The following is a 17,464-nucleotide window of genomic DNA, read 5'->3' on the forward strand; positions in this document are numbered from 1 at the left end:
TACCCCGCCCATCTGGCTGGATTTCCCCAGCCACTCTGGGCGGCTTCCAACAGAAATCAAATACAAAAATATCAAACATTAAAAACTTCCCTAAAAAGGGCTGCCTTCAGGTTTTTTCTGAATGTCAGGTAGTTGTTTATTTCCCTGACCTGTGATGGGAGGGCGTTCCACAGGGCGGGCGCCACTACCGAGAAGGCCCTCTGCCTGGTTCCCTGTAGTTTTGCTTCTCGCAGTGAGGGAACCGACAGAAGGCCCTCGGCGCTGGATCTCAGTGTCCGGGCTGAATGATGGGGGTGGAGACGCTCCTTCAGGTATACAGGACCGAGGCCGTTTAGGGCTTTAAAGGTCAACACCAACACTTTGAATTGTGCTCGGAAACGTACTGGGAGCCAATGCAGATCTCTCAGGACCGGTGTTATGTGGTCCCGGCGGCCACTCCCAGTCACCAGTCTAGCTGCCGCATTTTGGATTAATTGCAGTTTCCGGGTCACCTTCAAAGGTAGCCCCACATAGAGCGCATTGCAGTAGTCCAAGCGGGAGATAACCAGAGCATGCACCACTTTGGTGAGACAGTCCGCGGGCAGGTAGGGTCTCAGCCTGCGTACCAGGTGGAGCTGGTAGACAGCTGCCCTGGATACAGAATTAACCTGCGCTTCCATGGACAGCTGTGAGTCCAAAATGACTCCCAGGCTGCGCACCTGGTCCTTCAGGGGCACAGTTACCCCATTCAGGACCAGGGAATCCTCCACACCTGCCCTCCTCCTGTCCCCCAAAAACAGTACTTCTGTCTTGTCAGGATTCAACCTCAATCTGTTAGCCGCCATCCATCCTCCAACCGCCTCCAGGCACTCACACAGGACCTTCACGGCCTTCACTGGTTCTGATTTGAAAGAGAGGTAGAGCTGGGTATCATCTGCATACTGATGAACACCCAGCCCAAACCCCCTGATGATCTCTCCCAGCGGCTTCATATAGATATTAAAAAGCATGGGGGAGAGGACAGAACCCTGAGGCACCCCACAAGTGAGAGCCCAGGGGTCTGAACACTCATCCCCCACCACCACTTTCTGAACACGGCCCAGGAGGAAGGAGCGGAACCACTGTATAACAGTGCCTCCAGCTCCCAACCCCTCTAGCCGGTCTAGAAGGATGTTATGGTCGATGGTGTCAAAGGCCGCTGAGAGATCCAGCAGAACTAGGAAACAGCTCTCACCTTTGTCCCTAGCCCGCCGGAGATCATCGACCAGCGCGACCAAGGCGGTTTCAGTCCCATGGTGAGGCCTGAATCCCGATTGGAAGGGATCCAAATGGTCCGCTTCTTCCAGGCGTGCCTGGAGTTGTTCAGCAACCACTCGCTCAATCACCTTGCCCAAGAATGGTAGATTTGAGACTGGGCGATAGTTGGCCATATTGGCCGGGTCTAAAGATGTTTTTTTTAAGAAGCGGTTTAATGACCGCCTCTTTCAGCGGGGCTGGGAAGGCTCCCTCACAGAGGGAAGCATTCACCACCCCGCGCAGCCCATCGCCCAGCCCCTCCCGGCTAGCTTTTATAAGCCAGGATGGGCAAGGATCAAGGAGACAGGTGGTTGGTTTCACTCGTCCAAGCAGCCTGTCCACATCCTCGGAGGTAACAGACTGAAATTGATCCCACACAACTGGACTAGACAGGACTCTGGCACTCTCCCGCCCTGGCCCTGCTCCCACGGTGGAGTCTATCTCTTTCCGAATCTGAGCGATTTTATCCGCAAAAAACTTTGCAAACGCATTGCAGGAGATCTTGGGGTCCCTACCAGGCCCCGATGACGAAGGTGGCTCCGATAGATTCCGAACCACCTGAAAGAGTCTCCTGCTGCTATTTTCCGCAGATGCAATAGAGGCGGTGAAGAAAGTCTTCTTTGCCGTCGCTATCGCCACTTGGTAGGCTCGACGTTGAGCTCTAACCTGTGTTCGGTCGGATTCAGAATGGGTTTTCTGCCACCGGCGCTCTAGCCGTCTCAACGATTGTTTCATCGCCCTCAGCTCCGGGGAGTTACTTTAGAGTTACTAGAAAACTCTTATTAGGAAGAAGTAGGTACTTTCCCAAGCGTGTTGAAACAAATGAATTTCCCGGATCTTCTGTGGATCAGCTGTGCCTAGTATTCTACTTGCTTGCCTTCCAAATGTTCATAGTTTCTAGAATTAATATCAGAATTAGTCATTTGCTCTTGCTGCAACCTTCCATTGTTTCCCATTATTTTCTCTTCCATCTAAATCATGTGAGGAAGCTGTGGCCCTCTACAAGTTGTTCTACTCCAACTCCAACAATATCGGGAGGGGGGTCCACAGGCTCGGCATCCCTGCTTTAAGTAATGCACATGAATGAATGCATTGCAACCCTAGGGGTTGTTTTTTTTAAGCAATCAATTGCACATGATTGCATCAACAATTCATTCAGTATACAAGCAAGAATCCCCATACAAAGTGTCACCATCCTGCTGGTGCTCATCTAGTTCTGAGCATGTGCAGTGTGAATTTTCTTTATTATTTGAAAAAAAAGTAGGGCTGAGCTAAATGTTGAGTTCATTGCTTCCTACCCACAAGACACCTGAGTCAGAATAGGAAGCATTGCTTACAGCACGGTATCATGCGAATACTCCGCTACATATAAAAAAAATTCCTTGCATAATGAATACTAGCATGGCATGGAGAATGCCAATTAGGAACCATTCTTCTTGATACCTGCTTCCTATGTACAGAGCATTTTTGGGTGTATGAAGAATAATTCAGCACTGTCCACTAAAGCGGTATAGCTAAAAGCCATGTTTATTATATCATCTTTGATTTGTAAGAGTAAGGATCTTGTCACTGATTGGCTACACATCTATTTCCATATATTGCTGTGTGGGTTGAAATGCACAGAAGGGGAAGCTTAGCCTCTTCCCCTCCCCTTCAGCCATGTATCCATTGCAAACATAAACCAGTTTGACTGGCACATGTCATTTGCTTCCAATAAAGAATCTCATGAAGGATCGTAAGAACACAGTTCTCTGAGGCAGTTCAACAGTTTGGTCTTATAATATCTCAGTACCTTGGGGGGCGGGAAGTGCTAAAATTCCCAGGGATCCCTGGGAGATGCCATGATAGTTCAGTTGCAATGTGGATTAAGCACTGGGCTTTGCTTTGTTTAAGAAGACAGGAAAATGTTATTGAAACTTCAAGCTTTTATCTATGGCATCACTCCATCCAGAAATACAGCATTCATTTCTACTCTCTGTTGTCATCCAGTGGAGTTTCTGCATAGAGACCATCTCCCATCCTTTCTGTAGTGAATATGATCATCAAAATTTTATTCAGCCGTCAGCCAGAAAACAAGGATTTATCCATACAAAAATTAGAATGACTAAGCATCTAAAGGAACATGACACTTAAGCCAGCAATAAAAGTAGATTATACATTTAGACCCATGTCAATGCTGTCAATTTTAACCTTGCGGCGCTTAAGGGCCAAAAAAAAGGAATTTGGCCACCAAGGATGCTGTTGGTCCAGTAAAGTTATTCAGCAAAAACAAAACCTGTTTTTCTCTGTCTCCAGGACAGAGTTGGGATAGCAGTGGGGCTATAAATTTTTGTCTAAGGTCTACATAAAATAGGCAGATCAAAAGAATATGTTCAGTTGACTCAACCACTCCCAAGGCACAGGGACAAAATCTCTGGGCATATGGGACTCCCCTGTACCTTCCCAACAAAACCGCCGATTCCAGCACATTTAACCTGGCAGCTGTGACAAGCCTACGGTACTCCACGTAGTGGATTTCCGCCAGATAAGGGGCTGGTGAAATCTGAAATATCTGGTCCCCCAAAAGCATCCCAGGTTTCACAAGAGCAGTGTCCTCTTGTCTTGCAATGTTCCTCAATCTTTGAGAGATCACAGCTCTAGCTTGACTGAATGTCATAGATTCCAGGTAAAGATGCGACAATCCGCAAGCCTGTACTTCATTTATAATCTCCTTTTCCCACGATGATTGGAAGTCATAACTCAGTATCAAGGGGGCGATGCCCACCGGGTTAAAACATAACTTGAGCCATAGCCAGAGTTTTACCTTCAAGGCAACATACCGGAAAGCTTGCCAACCCACCTCTAATCTCATGACCACGCCCGCTACAGAAGGAGGGATCCTGAGGATGGCTATAAGAAATTGTGATTGGATAGATTCCAATCTAAGAAAATCCCTACGTACACCCAGGGAAATGCCCACCAACAGAAGAGGCAGGACTTTCATTTGGAACAATCTCAAGGCAACTTTCACTGATTGAGCCTGCTTCTTGGCATATAGAGATCTAATCATCATGGCTGCTTTAGATGCATTTGTGGTTATATACTCTCTGTGGGCCAGAAAAGACCTATTTGATCGAATTACTTGCCCCAGATATTTAAATCAATTAACCTGCTCCAATGTAGTACCATTCATTGACCACAAATGAAGTTTTGGTCAGGTGGAGAAGACCATAATCTTATTCTTAGCATAGTTGAGTTGAACCTCATGCTGTACACAATATTCATGGAGAGCTTGTAACATTCTCCTCAGCCCAATGGGAGATCTAGCTAGAAGTGTGGCATCATGTAGTGAATATTGTACTGGTCTCTTAGGATTACTTCTGTCTGTTTTGAAGCTGCTTTGCTGTGGGGATTCCCCCACCCAGTGTCCTCTTTGTGAATGTAAACCCCACCTCCCCACCCTGCCGCCAGGGGAAGTCTGAAAAGTTTTTCTTGCTGTCCTTTGAGACAACTTGCCTCCAGTACCATGGCAAAACAGTTCTGTACACATATGGCCTAAAGTGTTACAACTTGGCTCTGTAAATTTTGATAGTGCTTAAACATTGGCATTTAGAGGAGGAACTGAGCACCCTGTTTTCAAATGTTAACTGTTTAAAGGAAATTTTTAGGTAAATACTGACCTTAAAAAAATATGTGGCCAACATTTTAAATTATAGCCAGGGATTGCAGGTGCTTAGCTAAAGGCAAACAGTAGCAAACTATTTTTATTTGTTTTTTTATTTTATTTTTATTTTTTGCATATGTAAGATCCCAAGTTAAAAGGTCTCATTTTGCGTTACTGAGAAAGACTCTTGCTGAAGACACACCACACTATGTACATTTAATGCACATTTAAAATGCATGGCTTCCCCCAAAGGATGCTGGAAATTGTAGTTGCTAGGATTCTTTGTGGGAGAAACCATGGCTTTAAATGCATGATGTGACCTTTCCCCCGCTAGTCAGAGGATGCATTCCATCCATCCAGGTGTCCCATCATTTCATCCACAAGCCAACTGTGTTTGGGTCAGACATACATCCTTCTTCCAAGACAGAGTTTAGCAAAAACTAATTTCTCCTGTTTGTAGCAAAAGCTGCAGAGCACAACTCTGATTGACTAGAAACAAGTGAGATTGCTAACCCACGTCCCCTCTCTCTTTTCCGAACTGCTTCCTCCAAAAAGGGATTGGGGGGGGGAGAGACTCTGGAATTTCTTTCTTTCTTTTCCTTTTCTTAAGTTCCATTTGTATGCCTCCCCACCTCCAGCACCAGATTGCACAATTTATCTATTGTATTATTAAAGGACCAGACAAAGAGGTAAAGTAGCAAAAGATGCTTTTCCAAGACAAAGGCTGCCTTTCTGCAACTAGGCTGCCCCACCTTCACCTCCATTAGGCGAAAATGGAATTTGGGAAATTCAAGGCCAGACTTCAAGGCCCCTTCCTACAAAGAGAGAGCGGGGAAGTGTTTTTCCTTAAATAATCTGGAAAGTTCAAGAGAAGGCATACATTTTTCGGAATGCCAGTCCTTAATGCTTCTTGAACTTGTGTAGAGGAAATGCGTGTTTAGGTCCTTCCTGCTACACGTATCCACGCAGAACTTGCTGTGGAATAAATAGTACTTTGCAGTAGGAAGAAACGGTGTGATATGTTATTTTTATAATAATGTGGGAGGCAAATAAGCAACTTCAAGCATTTTTGGCATTCAGGACTTTCCAAAACGTTGCGGTTTCTATTGGTTCTATGTGATGCTGTTTGCAGGGAAAAGGGGCTAATTTTTAAACATTGCATGTAAGTCTCTCTGTGTGTGTGTGTGTGTGTGTGTGTGTGTGTGAGAGAGAGAGAGAGAGAGAGAGAGAGAGAGAGAGAGAGAGAGAGTGTTTTTCTCTCTCTCTCATACACATACACACTTCAGAAGACAGGTTATGTAATGAGACACCTGTTTGGGGGCTGATGTAGGTTAGAAGCATCTCTTAAGTGCAGCTTCATTATATAGCTTAATATCAAAATAATATATAACCCAATATAAAAATTGCATTGTTTAGGCGTATTGGCATGCTGAAGCATGCTAGAGTGCCTTAATGAAACATGAATGCAGCAGGCAGGTAGCCGCTCTAAGGAAGGAAAACAAGCTCTTGCCATTCTGGCAAGATGCACTATTGTGTGCACAGTGCCCCATACCATTCATGATCAAAGCGCTCACATTTCATGCCTTTTGTCACAGTGAAAATGTCAGATTTCATGGTTTTATCTCATATTCCTGGAAAATCATATTTAAACCATGCAGATTAGGCTAAGGATGACAGAAAATCATTATAGCAGATTATGAGGTGAACTAACTTCTGCAGCAAAATTCCAGCGTGGGGCATATATTTTTTGGCAGGGCGTGCGGGTTGCTGTTGATTCTGGCCTCCCTCACAGTGTATGACAGTCTGCATCAAATGTCATCCCTGGACGAATCGTGCTCACGGTCTTCTCGTAATATTTGATGCTTGCAGTGATCACATCGTTCTTTTAAAGTCAGCATAATTCGAACGTCTGTTAGGAAGGTCTAACATGGACAGTGCACCTTGGACAGTATCAGTGGGCTTGGGTCAATTTGATGATAGGCACAGTGTAATCCTTTGATAATGGGATTCAGGGGGAAATGAATGGCACTATAGTACAATCGTTTAATTCCATAATTGTAGGAAATGCACTTGGCTATTCAATGAATATTTATAATGGCAACATGCCTCTCACATGCTCTTGGGTGCTATAGCGCTAGACCATACTACCTTGCTAAAATTAGCAAACCCAGCCTCCTTCCTAATTAGTGTTCTTTTTGTGTGTGTTTTCAGAACAGTATATGTTTGTTCAGATTCTGTAGGGGCTGGGACTTAGGCTGGATCTAGACACACACAAAAAAAGTTTCAGGAAAACTTGTAAACTTCATAAACGGAAATCACGTTGGTGAAAAATGGGATTGTTTTTTTGCAATATACCTCCAGCATAGTGCAGACTTATATAAAGAGAGGTGGTATGGATGGTTTGCAGAAATTGTGAGCCATCCACACACACACCTTGCAATTTTTGCAACCTTGTTTTGAAGCATGTTTATCATATAATTAGTGAGCACAAATAGCACAAAAGTTGCTGTGACTACTGTACTTATTGTAGATTTTGATTATCTAGTGGAACAAACCAGACCCATAAAGCTTCAGACGTTTTGAAGGCTTAAACAGCAGCATCTCATCCCTAGCTGGTGAGGCACAGATATTGGCTTTGGAAGGGCATTGTTTGAATGCATTGTTACTTCAGATTGTTGCTTGTTACAGGAACATGGAGAGTTCCATCCCCTGCAATATGATGCAGTTTCTCTTTTGCATCCTCACAGCTTCTTGTGAAAATGCTTCAGCACTATCAGGACTGTGTGCCAAATCTGAAGTGCAGCAGCATCTGAGCAGCAGATCTTAGAACGTTGCCATCAATATTTGCTCTGTTACTTTACTCAGGCTTGTTCCATCCTAATAATGGTCATGACCGCTGGGTTTTTCTCATTAAAGGCTACTGCTGTGTTTATTTTTCTTCTCTGTTTATGAGACATTAGACCACTGAATAATTGTCAGCCGCTCTCATCTCTCACAGTTAATTATTGTTTACCCTTCCATGCCACCATGTATGATCTGCTCTCTGGGCATCTTAATCAAACTTTGTTATTTAGGCTGTGTTCTTTAAACCTTTTAGTCCAGAGTGGTCATGGGAGCACTCTGGGATAAGCAGCTTGAACAGAGCATTAGTCTGTGAAGCAAATCACATAGACCTGCTGACTTGCATACAGTCAGTTTGTCCAAACAAAAACAGACTACACTAATTCATGATGGAGACTGGAAGATTCATTCCAAATTATTCAGTCTTCCAAATCACTTGAGTAAGTGAACAAACACCGTAAGAAAGGAGAGATAAAACATAGCAAGCGCACTTAGTTTGGATTCAATTATTTATAGCAATGCCCGTAATGTGTTTGGGAGAGTAGTTTGTAAAATTAATGAAGTTTTGGTACTAGAAGACCTCACTACTTTGTCGACGTATTAAATCTTTGCTGAGGATAGGAAGACAGAACATTTTAAACGCTGCTTATAAAAAAGTACAGATAAGTGAATTATAAGAGAGAATGTGATGGACATGATAGGATGCTGACTTCTTTTGCAAATGGATATATCAGTGAAGTGCTTCATTCTGTTCTCATTATTCCTACTCCAGTGTTTTTGAGGGGAGGGTTAATCTCCAGGGCACAAACCAGCAAAGATTAGCTACCACAGAGGGCCAAATTTGAGGTGACAGTTATGGGCCAATGTATTTAAAGCTGTGTAATGGAGAGCAGGGGTCTAGTTTAAAAACAAAACAGCTAAGAAGCCATGCAAGTGAGGGGTGCTTAAATTCCCCTGAAATCTCCAATCTTTTACTTCCTTGTAGCCTCTTCTCCTACCCCCACTTTTGTTTCAGCTGAACTCATTTTCATGGTTTGGCAAAAAGATGATAGATAGATAGATAGATAGATAGATAGATAGATAGATAGATAGATAGTCATTAAATTAACATAACAAGTTTTCATTCTTTTGACATTTGTGTTTGTCCCTCACCTTGATTGAGTTGGCTGTTCATAATCTGGAAAAAAGAAATTGCTTCTGTTCTTTGAGAGGGCAACTTTTTTAAACATCCTTTCTCAAAGTCAAAGTGTGCCGCCTCAATTCGGATTAAATTCAACAGCATACATCCCATTGGTTTTGATTATTGTGTTTTGCACCTAAGATCTCTGTAATCATTATGAATTTCAAGCCAAGGAAAGAAGGATTGCCCTTTAATCTGCCTTCCCATCTATTTGTAATTTACAAGCACAGATGATCCTAATGCTACTGTCAAATAGGCTTGAATAGTTGTATCCCACATTTTAAAAATCCAGTTTGTGGCAACTACAGTATATAGCAAGTAGGGAATATATATATATACCTATATACCAGTATGGAATATATTCTAGAAGTGCCTGCTAGCCTGGTGGTTGTATTATGATTAATATTATTATTCACAATCTCACCCATCCTCTTCCTTTTGTTTCTCTTACAGCATGCTGCCAAGGGACAAGTCACTCTACCTCACTTAAACCCTGACATCTCCATTCTGCAAAGGTGAAAAGGAAGGACATTTAAGAGGGTCTGTGATACAGGCTACCCAGATGGGAATCAAGCAAGTCACATGGGCAAGAGAGCAACTCGCCTTTGGCTTCATATCCTGGCTCTGAGAGCAGCTTATTCCTTTCCTTCTCTTCTCCTCTTCCTGCTCCCTCCCTTTCTCCTTCTTCTCCGAAGTCCTATTGTACATGGAAGCCAACCTTGCATAAATCACAAAGAACAAAATTTACAAAGGACCACCCCCCCAACCCCACCTGCCTGCCCTGCGCGCCTTTCTCTGCTTGCCACCAGCTTAGCTATGGACCATTTTCCTAGCGAACTGCTTTTTAGATTCAGCACAGACCCGGGCGCCGCGCTCGCTCAGAGGCATTAGGCTTGGCTCAGCAGGAGGAGACACTCTTTCGATGACTTGCTAAATGGCACTAACCTTTGTGCAAGACAAATGTGAAGTCTGTTGTGAATATTGTACATGCGAAAGGCCTCAGATGTCTGGCAAAAAAAAAGTTAAATTTAAAAATTAAAAATTAGAACCTGTTGTTTGGAGGTTAGGTGGACAGAGCAGATGGGAAGCAGAAGTGCAAATATGAGAGGGAAACAATGTGAAAAGACCATGAAAAATATAATTTGTTGGATAGTTGTAAGTAGCTTAATAAATGTTTTAGAACTGTGCTAAAGACATCTTTAAGATTTTTTTGTGGAAGAAATTAGTAGTTTACTTTATAGTAAAAGCATTTTATATTAATTGTAGCACATTTTTTTAGTTATACATAGAATGGAGATGTGTATAAAAAGAAACAAAAAAAAAAAAACCCTGCCAAACTCGTTTCTATTATTTGTACAGCAAGAAATGGACAGTTTATATCCATGTTATATGGCATTATTATATTTTTTTCAGCCATATGTCCATCTATTTAAAATTGCTGACAAGGATTTTTGTCTATTTATGAAAAAATTAGAAAGCAGATTACAGTTTATGAAAAGTGCGTTTTCCATGGTTTTTTTTTTAATTATTATTTTTTATTTTCTTTGTGGTGCTGTTTATGCAGTACCTGCACATTTTGGCTCACAATGCTTATCTTACCTTTCTTTATAATAAAACATACAAAAAGTAGAAACAAAGCAGCCTCATTCTTTTGTGGAACACACACAGGTGTGCGGTTCTGTGTCGGTTCCGTGATGGAAGTGCCAACTGTTTGGAGACACACAATACTGTTACATTTGATGTGCTGCCAAGTCCTGAGTGGCTAAAGGTGTACCTGCACAGTGAAATGCAAGATCATAGGCTTAAGAACGGCCAGTGTTCTTTGCTGTGGCCCTACAATCCTGTGGTCCTGCAATCCTATGATCCCAGGAGGAAATAAGACGCATGGTGTGGTGGGTGGGGTGAGAGGTCTAACACTGGAAAGGAAATCCTATGTCAGATATCTCCTCCCTGCTGGAAGGTTCTGCAGCCCTTGTCCTACTGGTGTTGGAATTCCAATATTGTTGTTTTGTTGGCATCCATCTGTCTCACGAGACAATAGAGCACACCTCCTGGACACTCCAGTCAAATCAAACCAGTTGGCAGCATCAAAATGATCTCTCTGGGACGCAAGCCTGGGCAGTGTGTATGGAGGTCCTAGGTTGTCCCAGACTTCACTGATGTGGTCCAAATGAAAGTAGAGTAATAATTTTGGCACCACCTGGGCAGCAGGAGTTGCCAGAAGGAGGCATACAAGACACCATCCAACCGTCCTGGGGACTCCACCAGATTTGTGTAGGGTATACTCCGTAGCCTTTTCTTCTCCTGGAGATATCCCACAAGGCAACATAGGTTCAGGATCAGCATTGCCTTATCCTAGAGGGGCTGCCTTCCCAAGTTAACAAGCTCCATCTGCCCTTACTCCAACATTAGTAGGACTGGAAGGGAGCGGTGTCCCAGGGATGGACTGCAGAAGGCATGGTCCAAAGGTCACAAACAGACACACATGCAAACAAGGGAGAAAGCTATGGAGTTTTGTTCCCAGATGGAGGGAAATAGTTAAAGTAAAAGAGAAAACTTGGGAAATTATAGAGATGCACATGAGTGCCCTTCCACACATCTACTTTGATGGTTTCCCACCCCCTCCTTTAGGTCACAGACACTTGCTTTCTGCCGTAAGAGATCTTACTGCAGTTACTTGCCCCAATTTCATGGGCTTATGGCTTATGGATGACCAAGCATGTGTAGAGTTCCTCTACCAATTGAAATTTTCTTTTTCACCTCAGTGGAAGGGGCAGCCCTGTGCCAAACAAGGAAATGCATGCAAGGAGCTAGTGCCCTTCAGACTGAAAGTGAACAGGGAAACCAACAGAAGCATCCTGTTAGACTATTGAAAATACCACATTTATTATGCTGTAAGCTTTCGTGGACTAGAGTCCACTTCATCAGGTGCATGACGCATTTGCTCAGTCAGGAGTTCATGTATTCTGGACTACAACTATTGACTATTGGCAAAGCAACCTTGAGTCCATTCTCATTTTTATTGGTTGGAACCATTGTGTGGAAAGTGTAAAGGTAAAGGCACCCCTGACCATTAGGGTCCAGTCGCGGACGACTCTGGGGTTGCAGCGCTCATCTCGCTTTAGTGGCCGAGGGAGCCAGCGTACAGCTTCCGGGTCATGTGCCCAGCATGACTAAGCCGCTTCTGGTGAACCAGAGCAGCACACGGAAATGCCATTTACCTTCCCACCGGAGCACTACCTATTTATCTACTTCCACTTTGTGCTTTTTTTTTTTTTTGTTTTTATAAAGATTTTATTATTTTCCATTAAAACAAAGAAAAACATAGCATAAACATAAACATAAACACCATAAAAACACAATACATAAACACAATAAAAACAATAACAATATAAACGAACGTAAAGAAAAACATATACTAACCTTAACCAACACTTATCTTTGTAATTTACTTATTGCATTCTTCTCTATTCAGGGGACTTCCCCTGTTCCCTCCACTGTCTTCCAAATCGTATATATGTTATAGGTAGCTTTATATCTTATTCCATTAACATTTACCTTATTTCTTGATGCACTTAGCTTTACTTAATCAAATATAGATCATAACTTAAACATAAAAATCTTAAAATACTTTTTAACCATTAAATCATTCATACAAAAAATTTGTTCTAAACAGTTTTAACTAACATAACCCTGCTAAAGCCAATCTTCTGCTTAATTCTGCTCAAATGTTCAATTTTACAGATTTAACTAAATAGTCTTTAAATTTTTTCCAATCCTGCGACACCTTCTCCTCCCCCACTTTGTGCTTTTGAACTGCTAGGTTGGCAGAAGCTGGGACCGAGCAACGGGAGCTCACCCCGTTGCGGGGATTGGAACCACCGACCTTCTGATCAGCAAGCCCTAGGCTCTGTGGTTTAACCCACAGCACCACCCGTGTCCCTGTGTGGAAAGTGTACTTGAGGTAAAAAAGGGAAAGGACCCCTGGGAGGTTAAGTCCAGTCAAATGCGAATATGGGGTTGCGGCGCTCATTTCACTTTCAGGCCAAGGGAGCTGGCATTTGTCCACAGACAGCTTTCCAGTACCACTGCGGTGGGACGGTAAATGGTGTTTCCGTGCACTCTGGCACTCGTCACGGTCCTCTGTACACCAGTAGCGGTTTAGTCATGCTGGCCACATGACCTGGAAAACTGTTGACAAACGCCGGCTCCCTTGGCCTGAAAGCGAGATGAGCACCACACCCCATAGTCACCTTTGACTGGACTTAACCAGGGGTCCTTTACCTTTACCTTTTTTTACTTGAGGTCATTTTCTAATTGCAGTTTTGATGTCCTGATAACTGTAAAATCTTGGAGCTATGGTGTTCCTCCTCCCATAATGCAAGTGAATCCAAAACACAAAAAGATCCAGGGGCACTATGCTTTTGGCAAAGAACCAGTCTTTTATCTGATATTTTGTAGTGTCAATGCATACTCCTCCCACTTCAAACAAAAGTGCATTCATGTTGCAATCTTACTATCAACTTGATAAGCCTCTAAATTAAGCACTATTCACAAGTTGGAGTATTAATGTATCTTCCTTGTCTACTTGTGTTCTGCATAGCATGAACTGATAGATATGGTCATCTGCTTAATAATGCACTGTTCTTATCTGCCAAAATCAGGGAGAAAGTATAATGCCTATACAGTGGTACCTCTGGTTACGAACTTAATTCGTTCCAGAGGTCCGTTCTTAACCTGAAACCGTTCTTAACCTGAGGTACCACTTTAGCTAATGGGGCCTCCCGCTGCCGCCTCACAATTTCTGTTCTCATCCTGGGGAAAGTTCTTAAACCGAGGTACTACTTCCGGGTTAGCAGAGTCTGTAACCCGAGGTGTTTGTAACTCGAGGTACCACTGTACCTGGTCTTTTTTCGGCTACCACACAACCCACTTTTCTCAGTTTAGCAGTAACGTTTTAGATTGAAGTAATTGAATATAGATTGAAGTAATTGAATATAAGTGAGGAGGAATTAAAGAACCTTTTAATGAGGGTGAAAGAGGAGAGTGCAAAATATGGTCTGAAGCTCAACATCAAAAAACTAAGATCATGGCCACTGGTCCCATCACCTCCTGGCAAATAGAAGGGGAAGAAATGGAGGCAGTGAGAGATTTTACTTTCTTGGGCTCCATGATCACGGCAGATGGGGACAGCAGTCACGAAATTAAAAGACGCATGCTTCTTAGAAGGAAAGCAATGAGAAACCTAGACAGCAACTTAAAAAGCAGAGACATCACCTTGCCAACAAAGCTCCGTATAGTTAAAGCTATGGTTTTCCCAGTAGTAATGTATGGAAGTGAGAGCTGGACCGTAAAGAAGACTGATCGCCGAAGAATTGATGCTTTTGAATTATGGTGCTGGAGGAGACTCTTGAGAGACCCATGGATTGCAAAAAAAAAAAAAATCAAACTTATCCATCCTTAAAGAAATCAGCCCTGAGTGCTCACTGGAAGGACAGATCCTCAAGTTGAGGCTCCAGTACTTTAGCCACCTCATGAGAAGAGAAGACTCCCTGGAAAAGACCCTGATGTTGGGAGATAGAGGGCACAAGGAGAAGGGGACGACAGAGGATGAGATGGTTGGACAGTGTTCTCGAAGCGACTAGCATGAGTTTGGCCAAACTGCAGGAGGCAGTGGAGGATAGGGGTGCCTGGCGTGCTCTGGTCCATGGGGTCACGAAGAGTCAGACATGACTGAACGACTGAACAACAACAACAATTGAATATAAGCCAGTTCTGCCCTGTTGATTTCAACAGAACAAGAGGCACACGTGCACACACAAATATACCACATACAGTTATAGATCACTGTTGAACAAATACAGACGTAAAAGAAAACCAAAATAAATGAACAGATATGTGAATGCAAGAAAGGCAGTGACTAGAACTATAACAGACATAATGGCAAAACAAGACAAGCTTCCAAACATGAACCCTATTATACTGAGGGAAAGTAATTAAAGTATTCAAATGTCTTGAGTCACTTTATAAGCCATATTCAGTCATAAGCTGATGGCTGGGTGGGGGGTGCTCCTTAGCCATGTTTCTCCCTGCTTGCAAACAAAATTAAGTCAGACCAAACAGGTATGAAAACATCCTTTTTTCCTTTAGCCCCTAAGGACTCTTAGCTTATTAGTTAGTTTTTTTCTGGTAGGGCATTATCCCACACTTTAGGGTACCAAGTAGTAAGATTGGCCCTGTCTACATTTTTCCAAAACTGGTAGTAATTCTAGCTGCTATGAGCAAGCACACTATCAAGTCTTTATTATACAATTTTTTGTTACCCTTGCTACATATAGATAAGTGCTGATTGAGAAGCTGGTATAATGTGGCACATCTTTCTCGGAATACCATTGCCCAAAGTTCTTGCAATCTGGTACAACCTCACTATTGGTGGAGGTACAATGCAATTTCTGAACTCCCTCCAGCACTTTTGGGATGCAGATGAATTTATATATGAGAGTCTTCTAGGACTCAGAATAAGAGTCACTTGACTACAGTTAATTTAGCACGCCTAAGTTGTGTCTCATTCTCCAAAAGCAAGAGCTATCAAAATCACTTCATTAGTCATTTCAGTATAACCAAGGGTTTATAGTGCAATTCTGTACATGTTTACCCAGAAGTAAGTCCATTGAGTTCAAAGGGGCTTAAATCAAAGGTTAGTCTGTACAGGATTTCAGTCTTAGACATGTAATTAAACTGAGCCCCCTTTTTTTAAGTAGCTCTGTTCATGCCGTCACTTTGACATAAAATCAATGTTACCCTGATTTTTTGACATCAGTTTCTTGCAAGCCTTTTGTTTTGTTTTGTTTTGTTTTGTTTTTTGCTTGCCAGTGTTGGAAACCTTTGTAGTTGGGCTTTCTAAGGAAAAAGAAAAGCAGCACTGAGGTCATACCCGAGAAAGTATTATTTTCACAATTGTCCGAAACATATATTTCCATTTTTCATTTCTTTTGAGTTAGCTATGCAGCACAAAAATATATGCTCCCAGGCTCTGAGCCTAATTTCAAATAATTATTAGCAAACAAACATTTTGCTCATAAGAGGCCTGTCAATAAAGCATGATGCACGACAGGCAAATCCAAGTAAATCCATCTGACTCTTAAGATCAACATTGTTTTGAATGACTTGTTATACCTCCATAGGAGTAATCCAATTCCAGGCACCTGTCACCACCTCTCCCAACTGCATTGCTAATGCTATGTGTGACACAGCCATGACCTATGAAGGTGCTCATTCACTCAAATTTTCATTTATTTACTACTACTACTACTACTATTATATTTATTTATATCCCACTCCCCCCAAAAAATAACTGAGACAAAAATTCAACAATATGGATAAAACACAGGATGCCAAACATATACAAAGTATAATCATCAAAAGGTAATTAACTATATTAGAATTAAAATATAAAAATCTATTTCAACATTTTTAAGAATTCTTTTTTAAAGTCCAGAGAGGAGATTCACAAGTAACTCAGGCTCGAGTGTCCACATTACAAACAACATTAGGTAGAGCCCTGTTGTATCAGTGCAAATATTTATCTAATCTACCATCTTGTTCTCACAAGGGTCAATCAGATGCCTATGGGAATCCTGCCAGCCAAACATGAGCACAGCAGTGATTCCCAGCAACTGGTACAGTGGTACCTCAGGTTACAGACGCTTCAGGTTACAGACGCTTCAGGTTACAGACTCCACTAACCCAGAAATAGTACCTCAGGTTTTTGTGTTTTTTTGGTTTTCTTTTTTATTTACGGCCATTGGCCCAACACATAAAAATACAATTCCAAAACAACCTATAATATTAAAAACCTTCGCCAGATGCTGTAACCCTCTGCTCGTTACTAAATAAAAGCACAGGTACCTCAGGTTAAGAACTTTGCTTCAGGATGAGAACAGGTTAAGAATGGACCTCTGGAACGAATTCAGTTCTTAACCCGAGGTACCACTGTATTAAGAAGCATACTGGTACTTCCTCCATCAAAAAAAGAGGGGTGTATGACTCCTCATTCACCACAGAAATTGAATCAGCACCTGGTAAACAATGCCTGCCTCTGTAAGCCACTCAAAGAGCATATATATAGGTTAATAGCTGGCAATACAAATTCCATAATAAATAAGTGGGGCCAATGGTATAGCTAGCAGCCAACAGCACACACATGCTCTCAAATGCTGCAGAGATCTCAGATTAGCAAAGCTTCCCCAGAAAGCAAGTTTCCTAGAAGACTAGCCAGTGTTGTGTTGCTGAAATCCACTTGCATGCCCCATGAGAGCAGGCAAGCAGAACCACCATAGCAGAGCCTCTTTCTTAAGGGAATCCTTCTCCGTGTAGTGGAGCCCCATTTTTCGCAAGGAGAAGACAAAGCTGTTAAGCAAAAAAGGCACAAATCCCTTTGGATGCTAAAAGATAGCCAGTGAAGCTTGCAATCGTGCATCACACCTCCCCTCCCTTTACCGCTATTGATCTGAATCCCATTTTTT

At 42.5% G+C, this 17,464-nt stretch overlaps 1 protein-coding gene across 8 annotated transcripts in view; it reads left to right on the forward strand.

The window, feature by feature from the left end:
* TOX2 (TOX high mobility group box family member 2) overlaps positions 1 to 10,576 on the forward strand; it is a 230,275-nt gene extending 219,699 nt beyond the window's left edge. For all 8 annotated transcript variants that reach the window (XM_033153266.1, XM_033153270.1, XM_033153272.1 and 5 more), the window contains one exon: positions 9,393 to 10,576. In XM_033153266.1, the coding sequence (XP_033009157.1) occupies positions 9,393 to 9,429 (37 nt within the window). In that variant the 3' untranslated portion in view covers positions 9,430 to 10,576. The remainder of the gene's footprint in view (positions 1 to 9,392) is intronic.
* The last annotated feature ends 6,888 nt before the right edge of the window (positions 10,577 to 17,464 follow it).

This window comes from Lacerta agilis, chromosome 6, assembly GCF_009819535.1.
Source record: "Lacerta agilis isolate rLacAgi1 chromosome 6, rLacAgi1.pri, whole genome shotgun sequence".
In the NCBI taxonomy this organism is placed as follows: domain Eukaryota; kingdom Metazoa; phylum Chordata; class Lepidosauria; order Squamata; family Lacertidae; genus Lacerta; species Lacerta agilis.